The following is a 14,414-nucleotide window of genomic DNA, read 5'->3' on the forward strand; positions in this document are numbered from 1 at the left end:
AAGTATGTCGGTTTTTTTTAATTTCAGACACCTTACTATAGTATGTGCATTTTTTGAAATTTCAGACACCTTACTATAGTATGTGCATTTTTTTTAAATTTCAGACACCTTACTATAGTATGTGCATTTTTTGAAATTTCAGACACCTTACTATAGTATGTGCATTTTTTGTTATTTTATTGTAGTATGTGTTATTTCAGGTCATTTAAATTCATTTTGCTGTCGGAAAACTTGTAAACACTGATTTTTTTTTCCAGGCATTTATTCACTCATGTTTATTTGCATTTAGTACACAATCGTTCTTCCATCCTTATGAATGATCCAACAGGACATAAATCATAAAAGTATATTTCAAAAAGGTCTGTACATGGTTTGTGCATCTTTTAAGCATTTCCCCTTGTTGCCTCTGCAGGGAGATGTTTTTTCCAAGTCCAGCTGAGAAGAGTCTTTCTTCTGGCTGTCCTGGGAAGATTGTGGACTCTTCCTGGAAGAGGTGGTTGTGGAAACAGATGTGTGGGCCTCCTTGCTAAACCTGCCCCTGCGACCCGACTCCAGAAAAGCAGCAGATGGTGAGGATAAATGTTTCAGTTTACATTTTTGACTTTTATTGGCATCAAGATGCACATTGAATCATTACAGCAGTCCGGCTCAGGTGTCACATTTTATTGAAAAAAAGAAAATTTACCCTTTTTAGTGTCAAAGTATCAGGGACATATGTGACAGCGATATAGCTTCTCTTCAGTTATGATGGCCTAAAATCAAATTTGATACTGTGACAGACACTGGAGCCTTTAAAAAAGGATTGAGTAAGATGAGAGCAATCTATTGATTATGCAAAGAAAAAATTATTTAAAAACCATTCTTAAATACTTCTTGTGCAAAGTCCTTTGCAACAAAAAATACATACAGGGCATAGCACAGTGACATTTCTGAAAATGTATTTTTTATTTCAGACATATTCAAATACACAGTCAATGTACTTTTCTCTAAGTATCCCGATTAACTGGTGCATAACTGTGTTCATAATACTAGTTTTAATTTTGAGAAACAAGAGGTTTTAGTGTAAAGTAACATACAGACAATTACTACAAAAGGTGCATCTTAAGTGACTGTTAATCTGAAAACTAACCAGTGACCATATATTATATTATTAGATTCATCAAGTTTTTGCTTCCAACAGTTCATTATATACAAAACGCTCCCATCAGGTTTGAATTTACAGTCCCACAATGCACAGCGTCAGCAGCATGAGTACCACAAGGCTTAAAGTGGGCGTGGTCATAGCTGCTTTACCTAAAAAGGAAAAAAAAAAAAACAACATGAAAAAAATTGAAGGATAATATTTATACGGTTAGTCATTTTTTTTCAAGCCTTTACCCTGAATCCTGATCTTCCGGACTGGGCCGTCTCCTCCTTCATAACGGCCACGTACCATCAGTTCAAAGTCTCCCAGCTGAGGCATGGGGAAGTCCATAAAGTGCCAGCCGGTGATGTAGACTTTCCCGTAGATGTAGCCAGTCTTTCTGAACATTACCTGGCAAACGAGAGGCAGAGGATGTTAAACATCCCTACAGACATAAAAAAAACAAAACATTGTCTCACTTTAGTTTGAACTTTTATCTACCTTGTAGTACAGAGGGAAAGAAACATTTCCAAACCAGTCGTACTGGATGTGATCCCACCACACGTACAACCATTTCCCCGTCCAGCTGATGTAGCGCCACATCCTGGGAGGCTCTGCGGGTGCTGTGGAGAAACCATTTGGTAAGCCTCTGTGCACTTCTAATGCCGTGTCTCATGTTCAGCATTCACACTGGTCTTACGTGGTCTCTTGGTGAACATTTCACAGTGTTCACCGGGCGGCCCGAGGCCCGCTCCGTTAAAGGCCCGGACCTCAATGAGGTAGTGTGAGTCTGGCAGCATGTTCTCCAGCCTGGTCTGATTAGTTGTTGCTGGAACAAATATGCGGTTGGCTCCCGGCTCTGGATCATCATACTTTCTCCAGTATTTGACCTAGTTAGCAAAAAAACAGAATTCAGCTGAAAGTTGACACTTTGCTCATATGTTGTTTCTCTAACATCTTTAGGCCCTGTGTACACACATGCAGTTACATCCAAAACAAATACATGGCTGTTAGGTTGCTGCTACATGTTTAAGAGGGTGAGTAACAAAAACAGCACCCTATCTGCCATTACTATTGTTGATTTACTTGTGCAGAATAGCTATTGCCTACAGCTATCTGTGGTGCACATGTGCAATTTCACACATTGTCGCTTTCTGCTGTCGTGTAAACAAACAGCATCACAAATGTTACCGTTTCACTGAAAACCAGGCCTTTAGACCTGATGGAGCACATTTTCTTATGTATATGTTGATTCAATATATTGTAACAGTTATACAGGGTGGGCCAATTATATGGATACACCTTAATAAAATGTGAATGGTTGGTGATATTAACTTCCTGTTTGTGGCACATTAGTACATGGGAGGGGGGAAACTTTTCAAGATGGGTGGTGACCATGGCAGCCATTTTGAATCAAACTTATTGGGAATTTCACAAGAAAAACAATGGTATGCTTTGTTTTTTCAATGGGAAGAGGGTCATGTGACACATCAATGGTGTGCTTGGTTTTAACATAACTTTATTCTCTCATGAGTTATTTACAAGTTTCTCACCACTTATAAAATGTGTTCAAAGTGCTGTCCATTGTGCTGGATTGTCAATGCAACCCTCTTCACACACTGATAGCACAGGCTTCCAGTATCCGTAGTTTCAGGTGCCGCACAGCAGAGACAATTGCCTTCAGATGACCCCAAAAATGAAAGTCCAAGGGGGTCAGATCAGGAGACCTGGGGGGGCCAGTTGAATGGCCCACGACCAATCCACTTCCCAGGAAGTGGGAGAAGAGGGTTGCATTGACAATCCAACACAATGGACAGCACGCAACACATTTTATAAGTGGTGAGAAACTTGTAAATAACTCATGAAAGAATAAAGTTTCGTTAAAACCAAGCACACCATTGATGTGTCACATGACCCTCTTCCCATTGAAAAAACAAAAGTTGGATCAAAATGGCAGACTTAAAACTGGCCGCTATAGTCACCACCCATCTTGAAACGTTTTCCCCCTCCCATATACTAATGTGCCACAAACAGGAAGTTCTTTCAAGGAGAATCCAGCATCATTAATACTGCTCCTTTGTTTTTCAGCCTGACCCTTGATGACCTGGTGATAAAATAAGATCCCGTGGTTAAAGGGCAACAAGTCTGAATGGTTTTAAAAATTTCCATCCATCACAAATACAACAGGTACTATCCTTCTGATGTATGCTAAACTATTTTTTTGTTGTTTTGAGTAGCCAATGTCTGGTTTCTTAAATTATGAGGATTTTGACAGTGGACGACACAGACAGTCTATCTGCTTAAACAGTTCTTACATGGTTTATGTTTTGTCATTATGTACCTGATATCCCTCAATGTACTGCTGTAGCCCTGTTCCAGTGTCCACCACTGGCAGCCACCAAACCACAGCTTCAGTGGAGGACACCGGCCTGGCATAGACGTCTGTCGGAGGTTCTGTAGGAACTAGACGTAGAGAAAAGGTTGGTCAAGTGCAATCCCGAAAATCTGCTTTGTGCAAAATATTCCCCCATAAATGTTGAAATTTATGCCAAGCATGTCAAGTAGACAATTCTTACCGTCTCTTGGGTAGTAAATGACCTTGGTGAGGCTGTATGGTCCATCTCCTTTCGCATTGAACGACTTGATCTTCACCTGAAACTCTCGCACCTGGAAGTCCTCCTCAGTTGGAATGAAGTAGGAATCTCTGTGAACATGTCGTCTCGTCTCGGGGTCTGAGATGGTCTCGTACCACCAGTCGTAAGCGTCGTGGGGCTTAAACGCAACTATGTAACCAAACTTCTTGCCATTGAAAAACCAGGGCTGCACAGGCTGAGAGACACACGTGGAAACAGAACCAGGTTAAAAACAGAGCCGGGGTAAGATAAACTAGCGAATGAGAGATTCAGTTAAGGCACTTACAGTCCACGTGATGACAATCTCACCATTTCGACCTCCATATCCTGCTACATCAGTGGGGGAAACAACAGGAGCTGGAAGAAATACAGTTCATCATCATTTCAAATCTCTTCTGTATGAAACAATCAGTGTTGTTTTAACAATATCCTTACTAGCATCCCAGGTTTTGATCTTGAGAGAAGGTATACTGGCTTCTCCTGATCCATATTCATTGGTAGCAATGATCCTGAACTGATACTCCATCCAACCGTGTAAGTCTGTTACTTCTGCTCTATCCATAGTACCATCAAGAACAGTTGGAGCTGAAAGACACATGGACAACCAAGGAAAACTCATCAGTGTCAAGAAAACAACCCAAGAATGTCTGTGGAGCAACACGGCCCCCTGCTGGTTGAATGCTGTACTCACAGGTGGTGGCATTCCTCCAGTCATCTTCATTTAGAGCCCAGAAGTGTCTGGTCTGGATGGTGTAGTAGAGGATGGGACTGTTGTGCTCAGCTGCTTTGGACCACAGAAGCTTGACCCATGTGTCCCCAATGTCTTCCACTCTGATCACACCAGGAGGCCCAGGAACACCTTAAGTTTGAGGGATAATTACAAAAAAAAGTAATTAATTATGGAATAAAACAAGTGTAAACTATACCTGTCTTTTTTTTTTTAAAATACAGTTGTGGCAGAAAAAGCAACACTTTTTTGGGGGGAATAACAATTGTCTGGAAATATTTAAATTGGTACTTATATATCATACAAACCTCATGAGGTGAGAAGGGCTCCACAAGCTAAAAAGAAAGTAATGTTCATTCACTTTGAGAGCAACTAACGGTTAATTGAAGCCATCTGTACAAACCTACAACTTTCAGGTCAGCGTAAGCAGTGTCGCTGTCCACCACGGTTTGAGCTGTGCAGGTGTAGCGACCTTCGTGCCGAATCTGGACATTCTTTATCCGCAAGTCACCAACTCCGTCTTCACTCTGACAAACAAGAAGCAAAATGACACAATGGAGCATATCAAATGTTAAAACTAAAACTGCACCATGTTTAGGAAAATAAGGTCACGCTGATGGCAGCAACGCAGCTCAAAGTTCCATTGTGAATAAAATATGGCAGCAATGAAAAACAATGAAAATCATTACATTCTGTTTTTAAATATGTTTTACAGAAAGTTCCAACATTTTTGGAACTGGGGTTGTAATGTACAGCAAAGAGTGTTAGTCTTTCACATAAATAAAATGTCTGTACCATAACTCGCTCATAGTGCTGCCACTCGGCGTTGAAGTCGATGACTCTGAAGTCTATGGCCCAGATGAACGTGATGTCCAGCATGGGGTCGAACGAAGCACTGCACCTGAGAATCACCTCGTCTCCAACCTTACCCTCTGTATCCTCTGGAGCTATCGTGATACTGGTAGCCTCTAAAAAGACAAACCATGATAAAAATGAAACCTTCAGGCTTCTATGCTGCTTTTCTCTTTGATCATCAGCGTATGTACACTACAATACTGTAGAAAATAATCACAGCGTGAAAAGGAGGGGAGAAAACTACCTTAATTAAAAATATTGGAGGTGGACCGGGTCATAAATTTATCTGCCCACAGCGCAAGGTGGGCACTGATATTACAAGCTCTAACTTGTGCAAATACGGTAATCAGATTAAGAACCAAAATATTTCATGAACTACTGGATGAAACTCTTCATCTACAACTTTTAGAGTCAAGCCTTTGGCCACAGGCAACTAACTTTAGAAAACAAGCCATTCCTACAGATATTTAGCTGAAGTTTAGTGGGGTTGGGGCTGAAACATACTGAGCTCTGCAGCTTGCACAGTATAGTTGCTTAAAACGTTGGCATTACCTCTCAGTCAACCATGTTTGTTCGATAGCAAACTATCTCATGAACACACTCACTTGTGATGGTGAGATAACCCGAGCTGTTGGCCTTTCCTCTGTCGTTCTCAGCAAAGCAGTTGTAAAAACCCTCATCATTTTTGGTGGCATTGAGAATCTCCAGAGTCCCATCGAAATTGATGGAAATGCTAAAAACAAACACAAAAAGTTAAATCGAGAAAAGTCACCTGAAATACAGTGGAATTTCAAATCCTGTTCTTATTTAATCAGAAGAATGAGTGGTGCTGACCGTGAGCTGTTGAAAAGCAGCTCTTTGCCCTTCGTCCAGGTGAACCGAGGTCTCGGGGCAGCTCGGGGTTTGCACTCGATCACCACGCGTGCGTCAATGGCGCCGAGAAGCTGCTTCTTCACGGGGTTCAGCTCGAAAGTCGGCGCACAGGCTGGTGGCGGATTGTAAGTGTGATCAGGCACTTGCGAAGCGTTTCGCAGGACACCGTGCTCGGCGACACTCACCGATGACTCGCAGCTCTGCGTTGGCGTATTTGATGCCCCAAAAGTTCTCGGCGATGCACTGGTACATCCCAGAGTCGTCAAACGTCAGACTGGAAAACTTCAGCTCACCTTTCCCATACTGAAGAACAAAAACGACAATAGTGTGCTGAACATGAACCCCTCAAATCATGGAATTTGACAAAGAAAAGTCCAAAAAGTAACATTCTGTTATACCATATATCCATCTTTATACCAGCGGATAAAAGGGAAGGGTTTTCCTGATGCCACACAGCGCATCGTGTGTTCTGAACCGATATCCACCTGAGTGTTGTTGATAGTCTCCGCCCATTCAGGTGCAGCTAAAAAGGGGAATACAAGCATCACTGAGTGTATGCCGCGGAAAATGTTTTCAAATGCACAAACGATAACTTTACTTACACTCCACATAGAGCCAGGCCTTGTGCCAGTCCTTTCCTTTAGTGTTGATGGCTTCGCAGTCATACGCGCCGACGTCTTCGTACTGAACATTGTACAGATGGAGCACGGCGCCAGACTCGCTGATTTCATGGTTTGCTGGGAGGTCGGTGGAATCTACCTTCCTCCATACAATGTGTGGGATGGGACTGAACACATAGTTATAGTTGTTATAGTAAAGTATATATACTTAGGCAAACAAATGATTGATTCTCTAGAAGCAACAAGAAACGGAACCAAAAGTAAATAAAAACAGAAATCGATGAATGTAACAATATTAGTGTTGCTCTACTTACCAGAAAAATGTTTCGCTTAACTGTCAGTTTGGTGATCTTTTCGAACACCCCTACACAATTTCCTTTCATCCCTCCATCATCTACTGATTGTTCCGAGTTTGGGTCGCAGGGAAGCCCAGACATTGCTCTCAACAGCCGCCTTTTCCAGCTCTTCCAGGAGTTTTACACGGTATTTCCAGGTCATCCGAGACACAGTCTCTCTAGTCGTCCCCGGGTCTCCTCCCAGTTGGACATGTCTGAAACACCTCCCCAGGGAGGTGTCCAGAGGGCACCTTTATCAGAGGCCTGAACCACCTGATCTGGCTCCTCTCGATGTGGAGGAGCAGCGGCTCTACTCGGAGCCTCTCCCAGATAACTAAACATCTCACCTTATAGTAAAGGAGAGCCCAGTTATTTCGGTCACTAACCAGAGTTCCTGACTGTAAGTGAGGATAGGAACCAAGACTGACCTTTAAAATGAGAGCTTTACCTTACAGCTCAGCTCCATTTTCACCACAACAGTCGATGCAGAGTACGCAATACTGCAGAAGCTGCACCGATCTGATTGTCGATCCTGCGCCCCATTCTTCTCTCACTTGTGAGAAAACCCTGAGAGACTTAAACTCCTACACTTGAGGCAACAACTCACGGCAACACACCCTCCAGAACCTCTTCCTCAAAAGGGGAACCACCAACCCAGTCTGCCAGTCTAGGGGAACTACCCCTGATGTCCACGAGATGTTGCAAAGATGTGTCAACCAAGACAGCCCAGCAACATCCAGAGCCTTAAGGAACTTGGGGCGGACCTCTACTACCCCCCAGAGCCCTGCTTTGGAGCTTTTTACCTTGGACATGGTTACGGATGAACCCACCCCAAAGTCCACAGACTCAGCTTCCTCCATGAAAGACGATGGCCTTGAGAACATCCTTGAAGTATTCTTTCCACTGCCAAATTACGTCACCACTCGGACTCGATGTCCCCCGCCTCTGCTGGGATGTGGTTAAAGCGCTGTCTGAGGTAGGAGTTAAAGATCTTCCTGACAGGCAATCCAAGCAAACCTTCATAACACATTTGGGTCAACTGGGACTGTCTGGCATCCATCCACTCCAAGAAGGCTGAGTACTCTGAACTGCTGTATGGCTTATAGGCACCAACAGTTAGAGCAACTAAATCCAACACATTAAGAAGATTCCAGTCTAGTTCTTCAGATCAATCAATAACCCCTTTTTTCCCTATTTTTCAGTCATTCCTTGGTTGATTTCCTTCTGTTTTGACGTTTATTTTAAGGCATATACTGAGCAAAAACTATTTCATCATAACAATAATAAAAAAAAAACAAGAATTAAACTCATGAAACTTACTTTCCAAGAGCAAAGCACTCTAAGGTGATGTTGGAGGCCAGCATGGCAGTAGTATCTGGGAACTTCACCCTGATGTCTGCTGGGTATTTTCTCTCCTCACCTGAGCCAATAAAAAATATAATTAATCATAATAATAAAATAAATAAATAAAAACAAACAGACATGGTAGCTGCAGCCCATGGTGACTGACCATCCTCGGGGGCTAAAGGGATGAGAGGGATGAACTTGGAGTAGACGCTCTTCCCTAAGATGGGACTAGAAACGAAGCACGAGTAGTTCCCTGCGTCCTGAGCTTCCACCTTGGCGATGTACAGGTTTCCCGTCTTCTGTGAGACAAAGCGACGGCGGTCCGTGCGCAGGAACACTGGGAACTCATTGTAGATCCACTGATATGTCACTTCCTCTGGAAAAAGGGAAATAAAGAAGTGGAACACTGAGTCAAACCCAGTTTGGACCAAAACGCAAATTCTATTTCCAAAGTCTGATGAAGACGAGAAACTTTGTACATACGTGGCCAGACTTTTGGAGGGACACACAACAGAACGGCCCCCTGGCCTTCTTTCACATACACCGGTTCCCTCTCTTCTTCAGGAAACTCTTCTATAACTGCATGATGAAGAAGAGTAAAACACAAATAACTGGCACTGTTTTTAAACCATGCAGCCAAACTGGAACAGAAATACGTTGTTTTTGAGAAAGACTTTAAAAAATGAAATAAATAAATAAAATTAAATTAAAAAGGTGTTGTTGTTTTCGACTAGTCTGGACAAAGAATTTTGCCCTCTTCCGCCATACTCTGTGCTCTACAATGATAAACAAAGGACACACACACACACATTACGTTTAAGCTGCAAATTCACCCCAGCAACAGCAGGTTTTTACAGAGTAAAAACATATTCTGTCTTAGCTCTAAATGTGTTGTTCTTAAAAAGAAAGTCAACAGAAGCACAAGCAAAAAGAAATCATATTGGGCAAAATTTGGTTCTGCATGACAGGGCTGTTAAAAAGAAAAAGAAAAAAAAAAAATCTGAAATGGGAACCGGTCAAGCTAACTGCAATCGCCTTATCTCCCTCTGTATTGTCGTCACGTTTCGGTCTATGCTCACATCCAAACTTGACCCTGGCCTCTTTGCTGAGGACGGTGCCGTAGATGTTCTTGGCCACGCATGTGTACGTCCCGGCGTGCTTCCTGTGGATGGGATTCGTGATAACCAGGTTTCCCCCAACGAGACTGTAGTGCTCATCTGGCTGCTCCTTCAGCTTGATTTCCCAGTTATCCCGGCGCCACCTGTTGCAGAAGTACAATAACTGCTGATCAAACCAAAACACACAGAATGGAAGTATTCCAATGAGTAGTATTAGTTTCCTAACCTGTATGAAGCTGGAGGGTTTGCCCGTGCCCTGCAGTTCATGGAGATTCTCTTATCAGGCGAGTCATCAGTGTAGACCACATCCACAGGCTCCTCTTCAAATATGGGGCCATAACCAGTAGCATCATCTGATACATTTTAACAACAACAAAAACATTTAAAAAAAAAAAAAAAATCACTGTTAAAGTGACCATTTCTTCCCTTTTCTCCCAAGAAACAAGCAGAACTCACCTCCAAATATTCTGGGCTCACCGAACAAGACCGCCCCTTGAAAAGAAGAACCATCGTGACAGCTTATGATGTGCTGGGTTTAAATGTGAACACACGAATAATAGCTTTCTTTATAACTTTGAGAGAGCAGGTGAAAGGATCTTACCTGTGAGGGAGAGCGAGGAGGAGAGGCAGAGTAGCAGCAGAGCTGGAGAAGCCATGGCGATCAGAGGATCGGCTCGCCGCGGCACGATGAGCTGGATGGATGGACTGAGGGGCGCAAACAAGACGTCGATGGACAGGGCATGAACCGGAGAGGGCTGAGGAAGTTGGAAACAAAACATGTTTGAGATATTATTACAATGAAGATTGTTTTTCTACAATTTTTGTCACCTACAGTGGGTTTCAAAAACATTCATCCCACTTGGTAATCATTCTATTTTGTTGCTTTTCAATCTGGAATTGGGTTTTTACTTGATTAAAGCCCCTAATTCCCCAAAAAATACCCTAGATTTTTTAAGTTAAAAGGGAGGGGTGGGATCCTTGTTTTAAATAATTCAAAAAATATAAAGCTGAAAAGTGTGTGTGGGTTTGCTTCAAAGCCCCAACCATTAGCTGCAGAAGTCACAGTTTGTTCAATAAGATCCACCTGTGACTGATCTAAGTGTCAAATGATGCACACCTGTTGTAACAACCCTTCAGAATCAACACCAGTTCATTACCTCTGAGTACTAAGGTCTAGCACTAAGCAAAATACATGAAGACCAAGGAACTCTCCACACAGGTCAGAGACAAAGTTGTGGGGAAAAACAGGTTAGGGTTGAGTTACAAAAAAAAAAAGAAAAAAGAAAGACATCCTGGAACTCTGAACAGCCCACAGAGCACCAATAAATCCATTAGGAAATGGAAACATGGCGTCAGGAGACTGGGTAATGAAAGTATTAATCAGAGAAAGATGCAGGAGGCGAAACAGAACCCTGATGGAGCAGCTCATTGCACAGATGAGATCTGTCCATAGGAGCACCATAAGCTGCACAGAGCTAGGCTTCAAGGAAGACTGGCAGAAAAAACAATGACCCTAAACTCACTGCTGAAGCAACACTCCAGGGATGTAAGGATGTCCTGGGATGATCCAGTCAAAGCCCAGACCTCAGTTCAACTGAGACGCTCTGGTTTGACATAAAGATTATTGGACACAAGCAGTACCCATCCAACCTGATGGATCCTGAAGAATGGACAAAGACTCCAGTGGTTAAATGGACCCAGATCATGGAGATAAACCTGAAGAGACCGCTACAAAAGGAGGGGACACAAAGTATTTAGTTGTGGGGTTGAAAGAATCATTTAAACCCAACTAACCTCCGTGTTGTGAAGGATGAGTTCGTTTGTAACCTAGACGTGTGAGCAGGCCCGAAAACCTTTTAAGCTGAACTAATGCGAGTCCTGCTGGTATAAAAGATTCAGGATGCCAGTGACTCAGCAGAAAATGGGAGAGTCCATACACGCTCACAGAAACACAAACATCAGAGCGGTCCACACATGACGCACAGCGACTCGGCGGGAATGAGACGCTTCCTGATGTACACTTCTACAGGTTTTACAGACCACATCTGTGGGCTGAAACGGCACTGCTGCTGCTGCTGCGCTGCAACTGCAGCAGTCTGAGTTCCACCCGAACAGGAAGTGATGGGGAAACGAGAGAAAACAGCAGCGTCAGAGTCAGACAGAGAGAGCGAGAGAGACTGGAGAGCATCATGGATAAAAATAGCAGAACGAACGGAGAGGACAAATGGATGAGCTGAGGAGGGCGGGGAGGTGGGGTGCTGGGAGATAACTGATGCTGCTCTGGGAAACACAGAAAAACGCACAAGTGTCTGTAATTCTTGTTCAGTGCAATGAACCTGTAATGAAAATAAAAATCAGTCCTATCAAAACAGCTCAAATAATACTTCATGTGTAATAGATAATAGAAGATTTGGCCAGGTTCTTGCTTTCCCAACATAAATATAAACTGGGATTAAAGACAGTGATTTAAAATATAAGAGGATACTGATCAGAAGGTTATGTTTTAGTCACTGCCAAAAAAAAGACTAAAAATGCCTGAATATGTATTGAAATGACCTTACAATTTCTAAGTAAACCATGAAACTATTTCTTATCATCACCCACCATTGAAGGCAGAGAAATAATGTTTTTGCCCTTGTCTGTGTGTGTGTTTATATCAATGGCAAAATATATCAACAACTGAACAGATTTTGATGGAACTTTCTGAGAGTAATCACTGGCTGCACACCTACCACTCTTTACCATTTGGAGTCAAATGGTAATAAGATGGCCGCCACAGGTCATCAGTCTTAGCCTCCAACTCACTCCGTTCTACAGATACTGAGCTGAATTTAGCTGAGTCATCCTCTGAACTCTCACAAGATTGCATGAGAAGAGAATCCGGTAAAAAGTAAAAACATTTCCTTCTGACATGTACTCAGCTGATCACTGAGAGACCAAAACTGAGAATTTCAAATGAGCTGCAGAAATTCTAAATTTTTGCATGATCGTGTAAATAAGAACACGATGGGCTCGCTAAAAATGTGAGGATAAATAAAAGGTGGATGTGAGGTCTGATGACTGCATCCCTTTCAGCCCCTGCAGAAGCCACCAGTTAAAGTCCTTCCAAAGGAAAGCAACTCAGCGAACAGCCACGTCTGTCTCCTCCAACCAAAAGAATGGAGAGCAACGCACGATCAGACATCCACCCAGCACAGTCACAGACTGCAGCAGCGACTCCTCACGGGCCGTCTTGATGACTCAACACTTCCATCTCTACAGAACACAGTCAGGCATTTGTTGCAAATCAATACGTCCTCCGTTTATCTTTGAGATGCAGCGAGAGCAGGAAAAACTCAGAACTAAACACTCACATTATGCAAAAACAAGAAAAAACAACACATTTAGCTTTACAGAATGGAGTAGCAGATGCACATTCTGGGTAAATGATTTGAGTGTTTTTTTGGTGTGTGTGTGTTTTTTTGTCTGTGATAATCCCAATACAGATCCTCTTTGGACAGCATGGCAAAATTGAGGTCAGAAGCATTAAGCTTTTAGAGATGGGCTGGACCGAACACTGGCTGCAGGAGGAAAACACGATCGAAGGAGTATTTCTGTTCAGCTGATAAATTATGTGATTTCTAACTGAATCACAACCAAAAAAACAACTAAGTTGCAACTAAGTTGTTTCCTGAGGAAGTTATCAGGTGATTATTGATCAGCTCCAGCCAGCAGCTTCTTGCGTCCTTGACGCAGAAGTGACACTTTCTCCTTCATCCTGTTGTTTTTGCAGCTCGAAATGACGGGTCCTCCCCCCTTCCCCTCCCCCTCCCACCACCTCACCCTCCTCACCCTCTAATGACGACTGAGCGGCACCGGGGAGTCTCTGCTCTGCATTGCGGTACTCCAGTCAGGACCGGTCCACTTCGGCGCCCCCGAAAACACCCCCACCAGATTTATCTCCACGAGTCCGAGACACAAGAGGCGTTCACGGTCCGCAGTGGTGTCGTTCTTACCTTTAGGATGAGAGGCTGGAATTTTGTTTAATTTCTTTTTTCAGCTGACAGTCGTCTCGGCACACCTGGACTCGAAGCGCGTCGCCCCACACATCCTGAGCGTCCCGTCCGGAGGGGGGAGAACTTTCCTATTGGATGAAGAGGAGATGAGTGGCACGTGAGGCCGGCAGCGAACGCCGAGGCTCTGATTGGTCGAGGAGAGAGAGGGGGGGCGGGAGGATGGGAAGGAAGCAGCAATCACTGCTGAGCTTCTCAGGACAGGAAGTGAAGGAAACAAGGAAAACAATTCTGGATTAAACTAGAAATTACATTTTTATTAAAAAAAAAAAAAAAAAAAGCTAAAAGAGAAGCTAGAATTAGAAAACCCAAAGCTAAAAGCAAAAAATTACTAAAAACACAAAAATGTAGCTGAAGGTCTGAATTAGCAAAACCACAGCTAAAAGCTAAAATGAGCAAGATTGTAGCTAAAAATCAGCAAAAATTTAGCTAAGAGCTACAATTAGAAAATGGTGGCTAAAAGCTAAAAGTAGTGTAAAACAAAACTAGAGCTGGCGTGCTGTAATGTCTTGTATGACACCTGCCGTGAACCTGCGTGTGTCTTTGTATGTTTTTCTTCTTATTTTCTTCAGCTCTTTGGTTAGCCATGTGGTTTTTTAAAATGTGCTATAGAAATAAAGTAGATTGACTGATTAATACATTTTCAAAAAGAATGTTTTATAGGAATTAAAAAGATCTAAATGATCTGCTATGGTGGATTTTATTTTGAAAAGTACAAAACTCCAAAGCCA

At 42.8% G+C, this 14,414-nt stretch overlaps 1 protein-coding gene across 2 annotated transcripts; it reads right to left on the reverse strand.

Moving 5' to 3' along the window:
- Nucleotides 1-426: 426 nt before the first annotated feature.
- On the reverse strand, nt 427-13,915 carry cntn1b (contactin 1b). 2 transcript variants are annotated; one of them, XM_017424901.3, is made up of 24 exons: nt 13,627-13,915; nt 10,233-10,386; nt 10,088-10,123; nt 9,858-9,984; nt 9,593-9,774; nt 8,997-9,092; nt 8,677-8,889; nt 8,487-8,586; nt 6,814-6,998; nt 6,610-6,734; nt 6,397-6,514; nt 6,173-6,323; nt 5,944-6,071; nt 5,279-5,451; nt 4,887-5,010; nt 4,448-4,615; nt 4,192-4,341; nt 4,043-4,113; nt 3,700-3,952; nt 3,465-3,586; nt 1,824-2,013; nt 1,625-1,746; nt 1,378-1,534; nt 427-1,293 (listed from the first exon to the last, which is right to left on the reverse strand). In XM_017424901.3, the coding sequence occupies exons 2-24, from the start codon at nt 10,285-10,287 to the stop codon at nt 1,217-1,219; spliced, it is 3,123 nt and encodes a 1,040-aa protein (XP_017280390.1). In that variant the 5' UTR covers nt 10,288-10,386; nt 13,627-13,915; the 3' UTR covers nt 427-1,216. The 2 variants fall into 2 exon arrangements, with proteins under 2 accessions (XP_017280390.1, XP_017280389.1); XM_017424900.3 differs by lacking the exon at nt 13,627-13,915 and adding an exon at nt 10,464-10,846.
- Nucleotides 13,916-14,414: the final 499 nt, after the last annotated feature.

The sequence above is a fragment of the Kryptolebias marmoratus genome, linkage group LG18, assembly GCF_001649575.2.
Source record: "Kryptolebias marmoratus isolate JLee-2015 linkage group LG18, ASM164957v2, whole genome shotgun sequence".
Classification (NCBI taxonomy): Eukaryota; Metazoa; Chordata; class Actinopteri; order Cyprinodontiformes; family Rivulidae; genus Kryptolebias; species Kryptolebias marmoratus.

Excerpts from the sequence above, each read along its gene's own strand:
- cntn1b (XM_017424900.3), bottom strand. Across the intron at positions 6,735-6,813 it reads GGCCTGGCTCTATGTGGAGT|CTGCACCTGAATGGGCGGAG; the intron begins GTAAGTAAAGTT and ends TCCCCTTTTTAG. Across the intron at positions 1,747-1,823 it reads AATGTTCACCAAGAGACCAC|CACCCGCAGAGCCTCCCAGG; the intron begins GTAAGACCAGTG and ends GTTTCTCCACAG.